Raw genomic sequence first — 17,596 nt, 5'->3', positions numbered from 1 at the left:
TGAATAACAGCTAGATGTGGTTTCCCTTAGCAGTCAGTGCTGCCCGATGAACACGTACAGTGTACTGTTGAGCAGAGCTTGTGAACTGAGCATGGTAAGAGAGAGGGATGGAAAGAAAGAGAGTGTGACAGAGGGGAAAGAGATGGGGCGACCCCTCATTAGCATGACAGGGTCCAGTGCTCTGTGTTTTTCGCGGCCAGCCAAAGGGCCACCAAAGCTCCTTCTAGTACCGCTGGCAGCCGTTGACAGGGACCTCCCTGTTCTGTCACCACCACTCTTCAGAACACTGGTCAATCCCAAACCCAGGCAGAGGACACACAGATGATAAACAGGCACCACAAAGCCAACACAAACTGTATAACGGGCAAGGCCCTCAAATGGCAGACAGATAACCACATGAAAAAAGATCATAGTATACTATGGTATAAATTCTATAGTAGTCACTGGAGTGTTTTTGCTGACTTTACTGCAGTATTCATTGTAGAGTTTTTGCGGACTTAAGTCAGAGTGAATACTGTAGTATTTACTGTTGTATATACTATAGTAATTACTGTAGTGTTTTTGCGGACTGTAGTATACTGTAGGATTTACTGTAGTGTTTTTGCGGACTGTAGTATACTGTAGGATTTACTGTAGTGTTTTTGTGGACTGTTGTATTGTTTTATTTGTTTTATTTTATTTTACCTTTATTTAACTAGGCAAGTCAGTTAAGAACAAATTCTTATTTACAATGACGGCCAAGGAACAGTGGGTTAACTGCCTTGTTCAGGGGCAGAACAACAGATTTGTACCTTGTTAGCTCAGGGATTCGATCTAGCAACCTTTCGGTTAGAGGCCCAACGTACTAACCAATAGGCTACCTGCCGTGTTTTTGCAGACATTACTGTAGTATTTACTGCAGTGTTTTGGGGGATAATACTATAGTATTTACTATAGTATTCTACAGTATACTACAAAACTACATGCTTGAGGGATACTAAGTGTGCAGTATAGTATTCTATAGTATACTCCATATTTCTATAGTAAGTACTGTAGTATTCTATAGTAAACTAAAGTATTTTTTCATGTGGGTGTGTTACCCCAAACACTTTCTCCTGGATCACTGTGTTACACCGAACACTTTCCCCTGACTCCTCTATGATCTCTTTCAAGGCACACAGTGGTTAACCTCAATTAGCCAATAATCTAAAAAGCAGCCATGAAACTAATAAAGTCAAGGAGTTGTTTGATGTCTGTTTTGATATAATGGTTGTGGTGTGGTCTATGGAGAGTCCCAGCTCAGTGCTGCTGTTTAAAGCCTGTTGCCTGAATGTCAGGAACTAATGCCTGGGAGAGTTCAGCTGTCAGAACAGCTCTGTTACAACGCTGTTACTGGCACCCACTGGTACACGCTCTAGCACTCCTAACCTACCGTCCATGTTGACTACCACAGGAACTCCTCCTGATCCACAGTCTAAATGGCACAAAGAGACTACTACAGTTTATTGCACAACATCTACTGTAGCTTCTTACAGGTTGTGTGTTATTGTGCACAAAAATGTTTGCAGTCTGATAGAGCTCACCTCCTTTTTCCTCTTCTTGACTTTGGGCATCTTGCCCTCCTTCATCTTTTTAGGTTTCTTCTTCTTCTGTTGTTTGAGGGAGTCGTCGTCAGAGAAGAAGCTGTCCAGAGATGTGAGCGGGACAGTGTTGTGTTCACCCTCCTCATCCTCATCTTGACACACAAACACAAACATGGCATTCAGAAACACATGATACAGGTACAGTGCCAGTCAAAAGTTTTGACACATCTACTCATTCAAGGGTTTCTCTTTATTTTTACTATTGTGAAGACATCAAAACTATGAAATAACAATCATGCAGTAACCAAAAAAAAGTGTTAAACAAATCAAAATATATTTTCTATTTTAGATTCTTCAAAGTAGCTACCCTTCGCCTTGATGACAGCTTTGCACACTCTTGGCATTCTCTCAACCAGCTTCACCTGGAATGATTTTTCCAATAGTCTTGAAGGAGTTCCTACATACGCTGAGCACTTGTAGGCTACTTTTCCTTCACTCTGAGGTCCAACTCATCCCAAACTATCTCAATTGGGTGGAGGTTGGGTGATTGTGGAGGCCAGGTCGTCTGATGCAGCACTATTTCACTCTCCTTCTTGGTCAAATAGCCCTTACAAATCCTGGAGGTGTGTTGGATCATTGTCCTGTTGAAAAACAAATTATAGTCCAACTAATCGCAAAACAGATGGGATAGCGTAGCGCTGCAGAATGCTGTGGTAACAATGCTGGTTAAGTGCGCCTTGAATTCAAAATAAATCAGACAGTGTCACCAGCAAAGCACCCCCACACCTCCTCCTCCATGCTTCACGGTGGGAACCACACATGCAGAGATCATCCGTTCACCTCCACTGCGTCTCACAAAGACAAGGCGGTTTAAACCAAAAATCTCAAATTTGGACTCATCAGACCACAGGACAGATTTCCACCGGCCTAATGTCCATTGCTCGTGTTTCGTGGCGCAAGCAAGTCTCTTCTTCTTATTGGTGTCCTCTAGTAGTAGTTTCTTTGCAGCAATTCGACTATGAAGGCCTGATTCATGCAGTCTCCTCTGAGCAGATGATGTTGAGATGTGTATGTTACTTGAACTCTGTGAAGCATTTATTTGGAATGCAATTTCTGGAGGCTGGTAACTTCTGTATATCACCCCTACCTTGTCACAACTCAACTGATTGGCTCAACGTATTAAAAAGGAAAGAAATTCCACAAATGAACTTCTTATGGCTGCAGGGGCAGTATTGAGTAGCCTGGATGAAAAGTGCCCAGAGGTGCCCAGAGTAAACGGACTGCTCCTCAGTCCCAGTTACTAATATATGCATATTATTATTAGTATTGGATAGAAAACACTCTGAAGTTTTTAAAACTGTTTGAATGATGTATGTGAGTAGAACAGAACTCATATGGCAGGCAAAAACCTGAAAAGAAATCCAAACAGGAAGTGGGAAATCTGAGGTTGGTCAATTTTCCACCCAGCCCCTATTGAATACACAGTGGGATATTGGTTATGTTGCACTTCCTAAGGCTTCCACTAGATGTCAACAGTCTTTAGAAACTTGTTTGAGGATTCTATTGTGAGGGGGACCGAATACGAAGGGAATGAGTAAGGTCTGAGATGAGCTGACCATGCTCTGACCATGCGCGTTCACACGAGAGGGAGCTCTGTTCCATCGCACTTGGAATTCTCCGGTTGGAACATTATTGACGTTTTATGTTAAAAACATCCTAAAGATTGATTCCATACATCGTTTGACATGTTTCTACGGACAGGAACGGAACTTTTTGATATTTCGTCTGCTTTTAGGGAACGCGCTTCATGACTTGGATTTGTTGGATTTGTTAGAGCTAACAAAAGTAGCTCTTTGGACATAAATGATGGACATTATCGAACTAAATCAAACATTTCATGTGGAACTGGGATTCCTGGGAGTGCATTCTGATGAAGATCATCAAAGGTAAGGGAATATTTATAATGCTATTTATGAATAATGTTGATTAACCAATATGGCAGATATCTTTTTGGCTGCTTTGTTGTCTGAAAGTTGTACTCAGATTATTGCATGGTTTGCTTTTTCCATAAAGTTTGTTTGAAATCTGACACAGTGGTTGCATTAAGGAGAAGTGTATCTATATTTCCATGTCTAACAATTGTATTTTCATCAACATTTATAATGAGAATTTCTGTAAAATGATGTGGCTCTCTGCAATATCACCAGATGTTTTTGGAACTAGTGAACGTAACGCGCCAACGTATACTGAGATTTTTTTTTACATCAATATGCACTTTATCGAACAAAACATATATGTATTGTGTAACATGAAGTCCTATGAGTGTCATCGGATGAAGATCATCAAAGGTTAGTGATTAATTGTATCTCTATTTCTGCTTTTTGTGAGTCCTCTCTGTGTTTTTCTGTGAGTTGGTGGTGATCTAACATAATAGTTTGTGGTGCTAATCGCTGTAAATTGCTGTAAAGCCTATTTGATTTCGGACACTTTGGTGGGATTAACAACAAGATGACCTTTAAAATGGTATAAATACATACATGTATGTTTGAGGAATTTTAATTATGAGATTTCTGTTGTTTGAATTTGGCGCTCTGCACTTTCACTGGCTGTTGTCATATCAATCCCGTTAACGGGATTGCAGCCCTAAGAAGTTCATTAACAAGGCACACCTGTTCATTGAAAGGCATTCCAGTACCTCATGAAGCTGGTTGAGAGAATGCCAAGAGTGTGCAAAGCTGTCATCAAGGCAAAGGGTGGCTACTTTAAAGAATCTCAAATATAAAATAGATTTTGATTTGTTTAACACTTTTTTGGTTACTACATGATTCCATACGTGTTATTTCTTAGTTTTGATGTCTTCACTATTATTCTACAATGTAGAAAATAGTAAAAAATAAAGAGAAACCGTGGAATGAGAAGCTGTGTCCAAACGTTTGACTGGTACTCTATACAACCTTTACTCTTACCGTAATACTCATACAAATTTCATAGGGGTTCTGGTAGTCATCATCACCTATCCATCCTCCCCTTTTACCTTATATCCTATCAGCCAGGTAAAACTCCTAGTGAGGTGCTAGTCATCCATCAACTGTATTGCCTCAATGTTGTTGTATACAAAGAAGCATGCTGAATAGGGTGTACTACGGCGCTCCAGACTTCAGTGTGGCCATAGTGGGTCACAGAGGAATAAGAGACAGTAGACAGTACATCACTATAAAGAGACACACTCCTCATTCACAAACACACAGACTGGAGGGCATGAAATATGCAGCACGTGCATCAGAGTCATTCAGTCAGTCAACACTAGGCTAGCCTTGCAGCCTACCACTCCCAGAGGAACACTGAGTAGGGGTTCCCTGTCTCCTAAGCACAAACCTTGACTTGCAATGTACTTATACTCCATTTAGCCAGGCCAGTCAGGAGGGGCTACACAGACACTAGGGGCTTCCAAGGTTCATTATCAATGAGAGACTCATAGAATTGTCTATTTATACATTCCCATTCACCACTGGCTAAACTGGATGCATCATCCCACTTGTGTAGATTGAGGCTCTCTCATAAACATGTAAAGGCAGCTAGTGCCTCAAGCTCTATAGTTAATAAGCCAACATGTCTGCAGTATCTCATAGGAGCTCTTTCATGTCTGAGCTACTGTCCATGTTTGCTGCCTGCCAGGCATGACATCATCACAACAACACAGCTAATGTTGTAGTTCATTCAAATGCACTGATGATGCAATTGACTGAGATGAGGAGAAATGCAGTTGAAATACAGGCAGGTTGAGAAAGAAAATAATTGTCTGTTTCTGGTTAAAGAACACTCCTCCTTGCTGATATGTGACACCCCCCATTATCTACCACCAAGTTGACCACAAATTTAATAAATGTAATTGAGATAAACACATGATAAACACATGATGTCCGCACATGTTGGAATGTATGTAAGGCATCACATCTAAATGTACTCACCATGGACTGGCAGAATCCTTTTTTCCTTTAACGAGTCTGACAAGCCCGACGCGAATGATATACTGTTGTCTCGGGAACAGGCCCAGATCCCCGTGATTTGCGTGAAGAGGAGGCGGAGAAAAAGGGGCCAGAGGGCGGGATGCTTTCTGAGAATTCGTAGGTGATCGAATAAACCCCCACCCCCCACTTCCTTCCATTCTGCTAGCAAACGTGCAATCTTTGGAGAATAAAATCGATGACCTACGCGGAAGATTAAAATTAAACTACCAACGGGACATCCAAACTGTAATATTTTATGCTTAACGGAGTCATGGCTGAACGACGACACTGTCAACATACAGCTGGCTGGTTATACGCTGTACCGGCAGGATAGAACAGCAGCGCCTGGTAAGACAAGGGGCGGAGGACTATGTATTTTTGTAAATAACAGCTGGTGCACAATATCTAAGGAAGCCTTGAGCTATTGCTCGCCTGAGGTAGAGTATCTTATGACAAGCTGTAGATCACACTATCTACCTAGAGAGTTTTCATCTGTATTTTCGTAGCTGTTTACATACCACCACAGACTGAGGCTGGCACAAAGACAGCATTGAATGAATTGTGTTCCACCATAAGCCAACAAGAAAATGGTCACCCAGATGCGGCGCTCCTAGTAGCCAGGGACTTTAATGGCAGGAAACTTAAATCCGTTTTTACCAAATTTCTATCACCATGTTAAATGTGCAACCAGTGACCAGCTTTACTCCACCCACAGAGTTGCATACAAAGCTCTCCCTCGCCCTCCATTTGGAAAATCTGACCATAATTCTATCCTCCTGATTCCGGCTTACATGCAAAAATTAAAGCAGGAAGCACCAGTGACTAGATCAATAAAAAAAGTGGTCAAATGAAGCAGATGCTAAACTACAGGAATGTTTTGCTAGCACAAACTGGAATATGTTCTGGGATTCCTCCCAATGGCATTGAGGAGTACACAACCATCAGTCATTGGCTTCATCAATAAGTGCATCGATGACGACGTCCCCACAGTGACCGTACATACATACTAGAGGTCGACCGATTAATTGGGTCCGATTTCAAGTTTTCATAACAATCGGTAATCTGCATTGTTGGACGCCGTTTATGGCCGATTGCGTTATAATCCACGAGGAAACGGCGTGGCAGGCTGACCACCTGTTACGCGAGTGCAGCAAGGAGCCAAGGTAAGTAGCTAGCTAGCATTAAACTTATCTTATAAAAAAATCTATCTTCACATAATCACTAGTTAACTACACATGGTTGATGATATTACTAGGTTAACCTGCTTGTCCTGCGTTGCATATAATCAATGTGGTTAATTTATCATCGAATCACAGCCGACTTCAACTTCGACAAACGGGTGATGATTTAACAAAAACACAATCGTTGCACCAATGTACCTAACCATAAACATCAATGCCTTTCTTAAAATCAATACACAAGTATATTTTTTAAAACCTGCATATTTAGTTTTAAAAAATTCATGTTAGCAGGCAATATTAACTAGGGAAATTGTGTCACTTCTCTTGCGTTCAGTGCAAGCAGAGTCAGGGTATATGCAGCAGTTTGGGCCGTCTGGCTCATTGTGAACTGTGTGAAGACCATTTCTTCCTAACAATGACCGTAATTAAATTTGCCAGAATTTTACATAATTATGACATAACATTGAAGGTTGTGCAATGTAACAGCAATATTTAGATTTCGGGTTGCCACCCGTTCTATAAAATACGGAACAGTTCCATATTTCACTGAAAGAATAAACGTTTTGTTTTTGAAATTATAGTTTCCAGATTTTACCATATTAATGACCTAAGGCTCGTATTTCTGTGTGTTATTATGTTATAATTAAGTCTATGATTTAATACTTGACAGAGCAGTCTGACTGAGCGGTGGTAGGCAGCAGCAGGCTCATAAGCATTCATTAAAACAGCACTTTTCTGCATTTGCAGCAGCTCTTCGCAATGCTTGAAGCACAGCGCTGTTTATGACTTCAAGCCTATCAACTCCCGAGATTAGGCTGGCAATACTATAGTGCCTATAAGAACATCCAATAGTCAAAGGTATATGAAATACAAATGGTATAGAGAAATAGTCCCATAATAACTACAACCTAAAACTTCTTAACTGGGAATATTGAAGACTAGTGTTAAAAGGAACCGCCAGCTTTCATATGTTCTCATGTTCTGAGCAAGAAACATAAACGGTAGCTTTTTGCATGGCACATATTGCACTTTTACATTCATCTCCAACACTGTGTTTTTTGCCTTATTTAAACCAAATTGAACATGTTTCATTATTTATTTTAGACTAAATTGATTTTATTTATATATTATATTAAGTTAAAATAAAAGTGTTCATTCAGTATTGTTGTAAATGTCATTATTAGAAATATATATAAAAATCGTCCGATTAATCGGTATCGGCGTTAAATCATAATCGGTCGACCTCTAGTACATACCCCAACCATAAGCCATGGACTACAGGCAACATCTGCACTGAGCTAAAGGCTAGAGCTGCCGCTATCTAGGAGCGGGACTCTAACCCGGACGCTTATAAGAAATCCTGCTATGCCCTCCGACAAATCATCAAACAGGAAAAGCATCAATACAGGACTAAGATCGAATCGTACTACACCGGCTCTGATGCTCGTCGGATGTGGCAGGGCTTGCAAACCACTACAGACTACAAAGGGAAGCACAGCCGAGAGCTGCCCAGTGACACGATCCTACCAGACGAGCTAAACTACTTCTATGCTCGCTTCGAGGCAAAAAAACACTGAAACATGCGTGAGAGCACCAGCTGTTCCGGAAGACTGTGTTATCATGCTCTCCGCAGCCGATGTGAGTTTGACCTTTAAACAAGTCAACATTCACAAGGCCGCAGGGCCAGACTGTCACATCAGCTCCTGCAACGCCCTCTACTGCTCATCCTGTGTCTCCTTGACCTGCCGCCGCTCCCCCAGTACTCGCTCCCTCTCCCTCTCTATGTGTGTGATTGTGTGGGCAGAGACAGGTGTGCTGGATTCAGAGCAGATCCCCACCAGCTGCAACATGTTCCATAACAAAGACCTCTACAAATACTCTGCCCTGCCAGATCGTAATCTCTGCTCAGTCAGTCTACGTTTCTAGCCATTTGTTACTATTCCTGTTAAGCCTGTTTTCCTTGGCTGACGCTGTTTTCCTCTCTGCTACAGTTCTTCCCGCTCTGACTCTGGTCCCTGTCCCCAGTCCAACGTCTCGTCATCCTGCTACTCTGTCCTTGATTCCCCACTCTACTACTCCCTTGGATTTCCCTCCCGACCTGCTTACCCTGTTTCAAGCCCTCTCGATCCAGCCTCAGCCTCCGCACCTGGTTTCCAGCAACCCGCCCGAGCATCCCCTGACCTGCATTCCATCTCCCCCTTGTGTTTCAATAAATACCTTGGTTACTTCATCCCAGTCTCCTTATCCTAGTCTGCTCTTGGGTTCCCCTGTTCCACTCCGCGTAACAGACGGATTACCAGGACGTTGACTGCGAGCATGTGCTGACCAACAAGTGTCTTCACTGACATTTTTCAACCTCTCCCTGTCCGAGTCTGTAATACCAGCATGTTTAAAGCAGACCACCATAGTACCTGTGCCCAAGAACACGAAGGTAACCTGCCTAAATGACTACCGACCCGTAGAACTCAAGTCTGTAGCCATTAAGTGCTTTGAAAGGCTGGTCATGGCTCACATCAACACCATTATCCCAGAAACACTAGACCCACTCCAATTTGTATACCGCTCCAACAGATCCACAAACGATCCAATCTCTATTGCACTCCACACTGCCCTTTCCCATCTGGACAAAAAGGAACACCTATGTGAGAACGCTATTCATTGACTACAGCTCAGCGTTCAAAACCATAGTGCCCTCAAATCTCATCAATAAGCTAATGACCCTGGGACTAAACACCTCCCTCTGCAACTGGATCCTGGACTTCCTGACGGGCCGCCCCCAGGTGGTAAGGGTAGGTAACAATACATTCGCCATGCTGATCCTCAACACAAGTACCCCTCAGGGGTGCGTGCTCAGTCCCCTCCTGTACTCCCCTGTTCACTCATGATTGCACGGCCAGGCTCAACACCATAATGTTATTTATTTTACCTTTATTTAACTAAGCAAGTCAATTAAGAACAAATTCTTATTTTCAATGACAGCCTAGGAACAGTGGGTTAACTGCCTTGTTCAGGAGCTGAATGACAGATTTTTACCTTGTCAGCTCGGGTACTCGATCTTGCAACCTTTCGGTTACTAGTCCAACGCCCTAACCAGTAGGCTACCTGCCGCCCTCATTAAGTTTGCCGATGACACAACAGTGGTAGGCCTAATCACCGACAACGACGAGACAACCTATAGGGAAGAGGTCAGAGACCTGGCCGTGTGGTACCAGGACAACAACCTCTCTGTAATGGTCTGGGTGTAGCTGGTGCAGAGGAGTCAGGCGCAGGACAGCAGAGATGAGTAACACAAGTAACTTTACTCAAATATTCCAATAACATGACGTAATACCGAGCCCACAATAACGGACCGAACATACATAAAACAATCACGCACAAAAACCATGGGGAAAACAGATGATAATGAACATGTAATTGTGGAATTGAAACCAGGTGTGTAAAACAAAAACAAAACAAATGGAAAATGAAAAGTGGATCGGCGATGGCTAGAAGGCTGGTGATGTCGACCGCCGAACGCAATCCCGAACAAGGAGAGGGACCGACTTCGGCGAAAGTCGTGACACTCTCCCTCAATGTGGTCAAGACAAAAGAGATGATTGTGGACTACAGGAAAAAGAGGACCGAGCACGCCCCCATTCTCATCGACAGAGCTGTAGTGGAGCAGATTGAGAGCTTCTAGTTCCTTAGTGTCCACATCACCAACAAACTAAGATGGTCCAAGCACACCAAGACAATCGTGAAGAGGGCACGACGAAACCTATTCCCCCTCAGGAGACTGAAAAGATTTTGCATGGGACCTCAGATCCTCAAAAGGTTCTACAGCTGTACCATCGAGAGCATGGTTGCATCACTGCCTGGTATGGCAACTGCTCGGCCTCCGACTGCAAGGCACTACAGTGCAAATGGCCAAGTACATCACTGGGGCCAAGCTTCCTGCCATCCAGGACCTCTATACCAGGCGGTGTCAGAGGAAGGCCCTATAAATTGTCAAAGACTCCAGCCACCCTAGTCATAGACTGTTCTCTCTGCAATCACACGGCAAGCAGTACTGGAGCACCAAGTCTAGGTCCAATAGGCTTCTACCCCCAAGCCATAAGACTCATTAACATCTAATCACAGGCTACCCAAGCTACTTGCATTGCACCCCCCACTTTTACACCATTGCTACTCTCTGTTGTTATCATCTATGCATAGTCACGATAATAACTCTACCTACGAGTACATATTACCACAACTAACCGGTGCCCCCGCACATTGACTATGTTACGGTACCCCCCTGTATATAGTCTTGCTATTGTTATTTTACTGCTGCTCTTGAATTAGTTGTTACTTTATTTCTTATCCAGATTTTTTAACTGCATTGTTAGTTAGTGGCTTGTAAGTAAGCATTTCACTGTAAGGTCTACTACACCTGTTGTATTCGGCACATGTGACTAATACAATTTGATTTGGCGCATATTGACTAATAAAATAGCTCGCAGCTATTACTCAAAATGCTCTGTGATGTCTTCCAGAGGTGGCAGCCTAGTAACCAGCCTGGTGGCTGGCTGTGCGTATCTGACTGTGCCAGGTGTTGAGGGGGATCACTGTGGCACGTGTCACAGGGCAGCTGGCACAAGGCCCTGTTTGAACCACAAACTTCTTGTTTGAACCAGGCTGCAGCCCTACTTCGCACACTGTGTCCACTTTAAAGCGCGGACGGTGGGCAGGCAGCACCGCTCTGAACTTCCTGCAAGGGCTTGGCCACTGGACCGCTCCATTAGAGGGGAGATTCATGACCTTCTCCCTTGTTGAATGTTCAGCATTTACAGAAAACGCATTGGGTCTCTCTCTTTGACAGGCTCCTTATAGAAATACCCAGTTAATGGTGCCCTGTGGAGAGAGTGACTTCAGGGTTCTCCCCTCATTGAGGTGTTTCTAGCCCACTCTAGTCATGTCTTGGGAAACACAAAAGCGAACTCACACACATTTACTCCAAAGTTTGGTCAATCTAGCAGCGGATATGCCGTCATAGCGTAGCATTCTGAATTGTAGACTGTATGACTTCATGATACTCTGTAAACAATCTTCTTACAAATCTGTGCAAGAAAATCTGTTTTGAGCAGTAGTCATTGACTGTGAGCTCACTTTCCTACTCCTGGGTCTTGGAAGTTAGTGATAATAAATAGTGGCAGGGCAGTGTATATCTAAGGGTACAGAGTGATGGTGTGTGAGTGAGCTAGTTGTGTACTGTGGGTCAATTCAGGGCAGCAGGAGCCTGGTCAGCAGGAGCCTGGTGGTGGCAGATGTAACAGAGCATTACAGCTCCTTATATATTTTGCTATTCTTGCTCACCCATTCATAAATATTATATGGTAGTAGTATATTATGAGTGTAATTAGAACATATATGTGCAGTTGAACACAAATGTAGTGGTAACTAGTGTAAAAGGTGATGCTTGCCCAAGTATAATACACATTTACTCGGGCAAGCATCACACACACGCACACACAGTTGGACAAAAAAAGGTGTCGGCTTTCACAGTGGAGCCTCCAAAAATAGCCCCACCAATCAGGGATGACTTTAGTAGGCACACAAAAGCCCATGATAATCTTTACATTTCAGAGAAGGATGAAACCATGAAAAAAAGAGATGCAGTAGCAACATGTAAAACTGAGACACAGGGGCAGTGCTAGTGACATGACAAATCAAATGTGACAATGGGAAGGACAACTGAATGATTTGACAGTGAGTGGTGATTGTATGGCTGTGACAGCTAACAGTGGAAGCTACTGTGCTGTGGGTCCTTGGCTCTCCCTCCATGGCTTGTGGAGGGCCCCTGCCAATCCTGAAATTCCTTAAGACTGCTGTCAAGCCTGGCTGGGTCTATATGAAAAACACTCACATCAAAGCATCATGCACGGTTAACATGCTGCATGCACAATTATACACCTTCTCATTCCATGACAGACTGACCAGGTGAAATCGATGATCCCTTTTTGATGTCTCTTATTGATCCACTTCAATCAGTGTCGATGTAGGGGAGGAGACAGGTTAAATAAGGATTTTCAATCCTTGAGACATGGATTGTGTGTGTTGTGTGTGTGCATCCAGAGGGTGAATGGGCAAGACAAAAGCTTTAAGTGCCTTTGAACATGGTATGGTAGTAGGTGCCAGGTGCACTGGTTTCAGAGTGTCAATAACTGGAACGCTGCTGGGTTTTTCACACTCAACAGTTTCTTATGTGTATCAAGAATGGTCCAACACCCAAAGGATATCCAGCCAACTTGAAACAACTGTGAAAAGCATTGGATTCAAGATGGGCCAGCATCCCTGTGAAACGCTTCCGACACCTTGTAGAGTCCATGCCAGATGAATTGAGGCTGTTCTGATGGCAAAAGGGGGTGCAAGTCAATATTAGAACGGTGTTCCTAATGTTTTTTTCACTCAGTGTAGAACACACTGGGAGAAAATATATAAAACATATAAAGAATCAACTTAAACATAACAAGAAGGATTCATTTAAATCACACATTTTCATAGCTATTTGCATGCATTTACACTTCGTTTTTAACCACAAGTCTTTGGTTATTGGGGTCGTGCATCAGTGATTGCGTTATCCCTCAGGATGTGGCTGGCAGACTATGTGCTAAAATTGCAAAGAACTCTCCTCTTTCTGAAGCTAAGCTGGTCTTAATTAAATTGTACCAATAGAAATCATTTTATGGTACAGTATTTTGGGAGTCGGTTTGCTCCATAACACCCATGACTACAGTGCATTCGGAAAGTATTCAGACCCCTTGACTTTTTCCACATTTTGTTATGTTACAGCCTTATTCTAAAATGTAATACATTTTTGTTTTTTTGTGATGCATTAGAATGATGGAGGTCACTGGAGGCCACTGTGTACTTGGGGACCTTCAATGCTGCAGAAACGTTTTAGTACCCTTTAGTACCCCAGATCTACGCCTTCCTTTGACCTCATGCCTTGGTGTTTGCTCAGACCTGCACTGTCAACTGTGGGACAGGTGTTATGTAGACAAGTGTACGTCTAATTAATTGAATTTACCGCAAGTGGACCTCAATCAAGTTGTAGAAACATCTCAAGGATGATCAATGGAAACAGGATGTACCTGAGCCCAATTTCGAGTCTCATAGCAGAGGGTCTGAATACTTATGTAAATAAAGTATTTGTATTTTTTTTTATAAATTACCACAAATTTCTAAAAACCTGTTTTCGCTTTGTCATTATGGGGTATTGTGTGTAGAATGATGAAGATGTATTTTTATTTCAGCAATTTTAAAATAAGTAAAGTACAAAATATGGAAAAAGTCAGAGGGTCTGAATACTTTCCGAATGCACTACACATAAAATAACCTTTTATGTATGCTCCAATGTAAAATGTTGTTGTAAATTATAATAATGTACATGTTTTTATGTAACAGGCTAAGGCTAATATCAGACAGGAGCTCAGACATAGGCATTATGTTATTTACGCTAATAAGCTGACCACACCGCTCGCATCTCGTGTGCGAGCGTTGCAAAATAAATTTAGAAATCTATGTTATTTAATTATTGCACCCACACTGCTCGGGAGCGTCTGCATTGCCAAGGGCTAAAATATAACTCCTTTCTACTTCTGACGTAGATCGCGCTGCAAGTCCTGCCTCTCCCATCTCCTCACTGGATTATAGAAGCATGTACCCACGTGTCATCTCCTCTTTGGTTATACCCACGTGGGTGATTGAAAGACGAACTGCATTGCCGGTCAGTGTAGTAATACTATGAAAGTTTAGATACCAATCACCATATAAATTCAAAGATGAAAAAGCCTGGAAGGAGGAGAGATGACTAGAAACGATTCGGTTGACCGTTTTATGTGTGGATTAACTGTCGGAGTAGAGGACCTTGTGCATTTCAGGTAAAATAACAACCTAATGTTTATATCCTAGGACAAATTAACTAGCAACAGCAAGCTAGCTAAATAGGACAAATTAGCTAGCAAGTGCAAGCTAACTAGCTAAATTTCCATAAATGTTTAATGCTTTTCGACCTGTCCCCAAATTAATATAATTGGTTCAGAGTTGGTTTTGATACTTTAACCTGCGTGTCGTGATAGCGTTTGGTGTAAGGGGACAAAATAGATTTATGCACAATGGTGCACGCGCGCTGCTGGTTTGGGTTCCGTGTAAGGCTAGTGCAAACGTCAAACTATCCAGAGCATATACATAAACAAAGAAATCTATTTTTTAACAAAAAACCACAACATACAAAACCATACACTGCACAGCTAGGCCTAATGCGAGGTTATTCTTTATTGCACCATGACAAACTGGTGCCATAACCAGCCAACCATTACACACTGATAGGCTAATGCAAAATGCAGGAGGGCACTTTAGTCTACCCTGGCTAAGGTTGCAAAGGGTCGGTAAACTTTACCAAGGAAGTTAAGCCCGCGAATTTTGTGAATTTTGCTTAAATTCATCAAAAAGGTTAGCTTATAACAGTGAACCTTTTTTGTGTGATACAAATAAGACAATTCTAGGTCTTGTGGCATATTTTGTTTAAACTATCATTCAATGGAATTGCAACACTCTGCATGCACAGTGCATTCTTCCATCATGTGCAGTGCACTCTTCCATCACATGTACACTTGATTCTCAAGATCTTGCATACTAATGAGATGCTATTAAGCATTAAGCATCTCCAATCCAAAATTAAATCTAGAATCGGCTTCCTATATCGCAACAAAGCATCCTTCACTCATGCTGCCAAACATACCCTCGTAAAACTGACCATCCTACCGATCCTCGACTTCGGTGATGTCATCTATAAAATAGCCTCCAACACTCTACTCAACAAACTGGATGCAGTCTATCACAGTGCCATCCGTTTTGTCACCAAAGCCCCATACACTACCCACCATTGCGACCTGTACGCTCTCGTTGGTTGGCCCTCGCTTCATACTCGTCGCCAAACCCACTGGCTACAGGTTATCTACAAGTCTCTACTAGGTAAAGCCCCGTCTTATCTCAGCTCACTGGTCACCATAGCAGCATCAACTCGTAGCACGCGCTCCAGCAGGTATATCTCACTGTTCACCCCCAAAGCCAATTCCTCCTTTGGTCATCTTTCCTTCCAGTTCTCTGCTGCCCATGACTGGAACGAAATGCAAAAATCTCTGAAGCTGGAGACTCACATCTCCCTCACTAGCTTTAAGCACCAGCTGTCAGAGCATTTTACAGATCACTGCACCTGTACTTAGCCTATCTATAAACAGCCCATCTATCTACCTACCTCATCTCCATACTGGTATTTATTTATTTTGCTCCTTTGCACCCTAGTATCTCTACCTGCACATTCATCTTCTGCCGATCTACCATTCCAGTGTTTAATTGCTATATTGCAATTACTTCGCCACCATGGCCTATTTATTTCCTTAACTTACCTCATATGCACTCACTGTATGTAGACTTTTTGTTTTCTTTTGTTCTACTGTATTATTGACTGTATGTTTTGTTTATTCCATGTGTAACTCTGTGTTGTTGTATGTGTCGAATTGCTACGCTTTATCATGGCCAGGTCGCAGTTGCAAATGAGAACTTGTTCTCAACTAGCCTACCTGGTTAAATAAAGGTGAAATAAAAATTTAAATAAAAAAATATTGAGCCGACACTACTACACTGTTTGAGCCAAGCACTACATGCTTTTTGGTAAGGTTTGATTACAATACTTGGTGGGGTGAATATATTTTATAGGACATACATGATTTTTTGTTAACTAGTAAATAGTAGACTACAGCAAAGTGTGTTTAAATCATTTCTAACTTAACAATTTCTGCTAGTTAGTTTTTGCTACCATGTTGGTTTTAGCTTGCTTGAGCCTGCTAACTGAGGAGTGTTAATTCACATGTTTTCATGCATGTTTCATTTTAAAACATGTATCTTACAAAGGAGTTGTTTAATCTAACTGCTTAACTATTTAAATTGTATATTTGGGTTATTTTACTCATTTTTTTCTCATCTTTACAGGAAAATGCCACAGGCACTATCTGATGTGTGGAGACATTTCACTGCAGCTAATGTAGAAGGAAAAGCTGTGTACATTTGCAAATAATGTGCCAAATCATATGTGAAGAATGCAACAAAGATGCAGAATCATCTGGCCAAGTGCATAAAGTTCCCTCAGCGCTCACAACAAGCAACAAGCTCATGGTTCTCCTGGAATCAGAGGTTTTGTTGACTCAATGGAGGAACGTAGTCAGAGAAATGCTGATGAATGTCTTGCTCGAGCTGTGTATACAACTGGTTCACCTCTGATGCTCACAGGCAATGTGTATTGGAAGAGATTTCTGAATGTTCTTCGCCCAGCATACACCCCTCCAACCAGACATGCTTTTTCTACTCATTAGCTGGATGCAGAGTTCAACAGAGTTCAAGTGAAGGTCTAGCAAATCACAGAGAAAGCAGACTGTATTGCAATCATCTCTGATGGGTGGTCGAATGTTCGTGGGCAAGGAATAATTAACTACATCATCTCCAACCCTCAACCAGTTTTCTATAAGAGCACAGACACAAGAGACAACAGACACACTGGTCTCTACATTGCAGATGAGCTGAAGGCAGCCATCAATGACCTTGGACCACAGAAGGTATTTGCACTGGTGACAGACAATGCTGCGAACATGATGGCTGCTTGGTCTAAAGTAGGAGTCCTACCCTCACATCACACCCATTGGCTGTGCTGCTCATGCATTGAATCTGCTCCTCAAGGACATCATGGCACTGAAAACAATGGATACACTCTACAAGAGAGCCAAGGAAATGGTTAGGTATGTAAAGGGTCATCAAGTTATAGCAGCAATCT

General features: G+C 42.3%; 1 protein-coding gene across 5 annotated transcripts in view; it reads right to left on the bottom strand.

The window, feature by feature from the left end:
• The window catches only part of LOC110494438 (ATP-dependent chromatin remodeler CHD5), a 51,736-nt gene that overhangs the window by 28,252 nt on the left and 5,888 nt on the right, over window positions 1–17,596 (bottom strand). For all 5 annotated transcript variants that reach the window (XM_090205858.1, XM_090205860.1, XM_090205859.1 and 2 more), the window contains exon 2: window positions 1,563–1,714. In XM_090205858.1, the coding sequence (XP_090061984.1) occupies window positions 1,563–1,714 (152 nt within the window). The remainder of the gene's footprint in view (window positions 1–1,562; window positions 1,715–17,596) is intronic.

The sequence above is a fragment of the Oncorhynchus mykiss genome, chromosome 17 (assembly GCF_057628025.1).
Source record: "Oncorhynchus mykiss isolate SJ-2025 chromosome 17, ASM5762802v1, whole genome shotgun sequence".
In the NCBI taxonomy this organism is placed as follows: Eukaryota; Metazoa; Chordata; class Actinopteri; order Salmoniformes; family Salmonidae; genus Oncorhynchus; species Oncorhynchus mykiss.
This window is presented reverse-complemented; position numbering and strand designations above follow the sequence as displayed.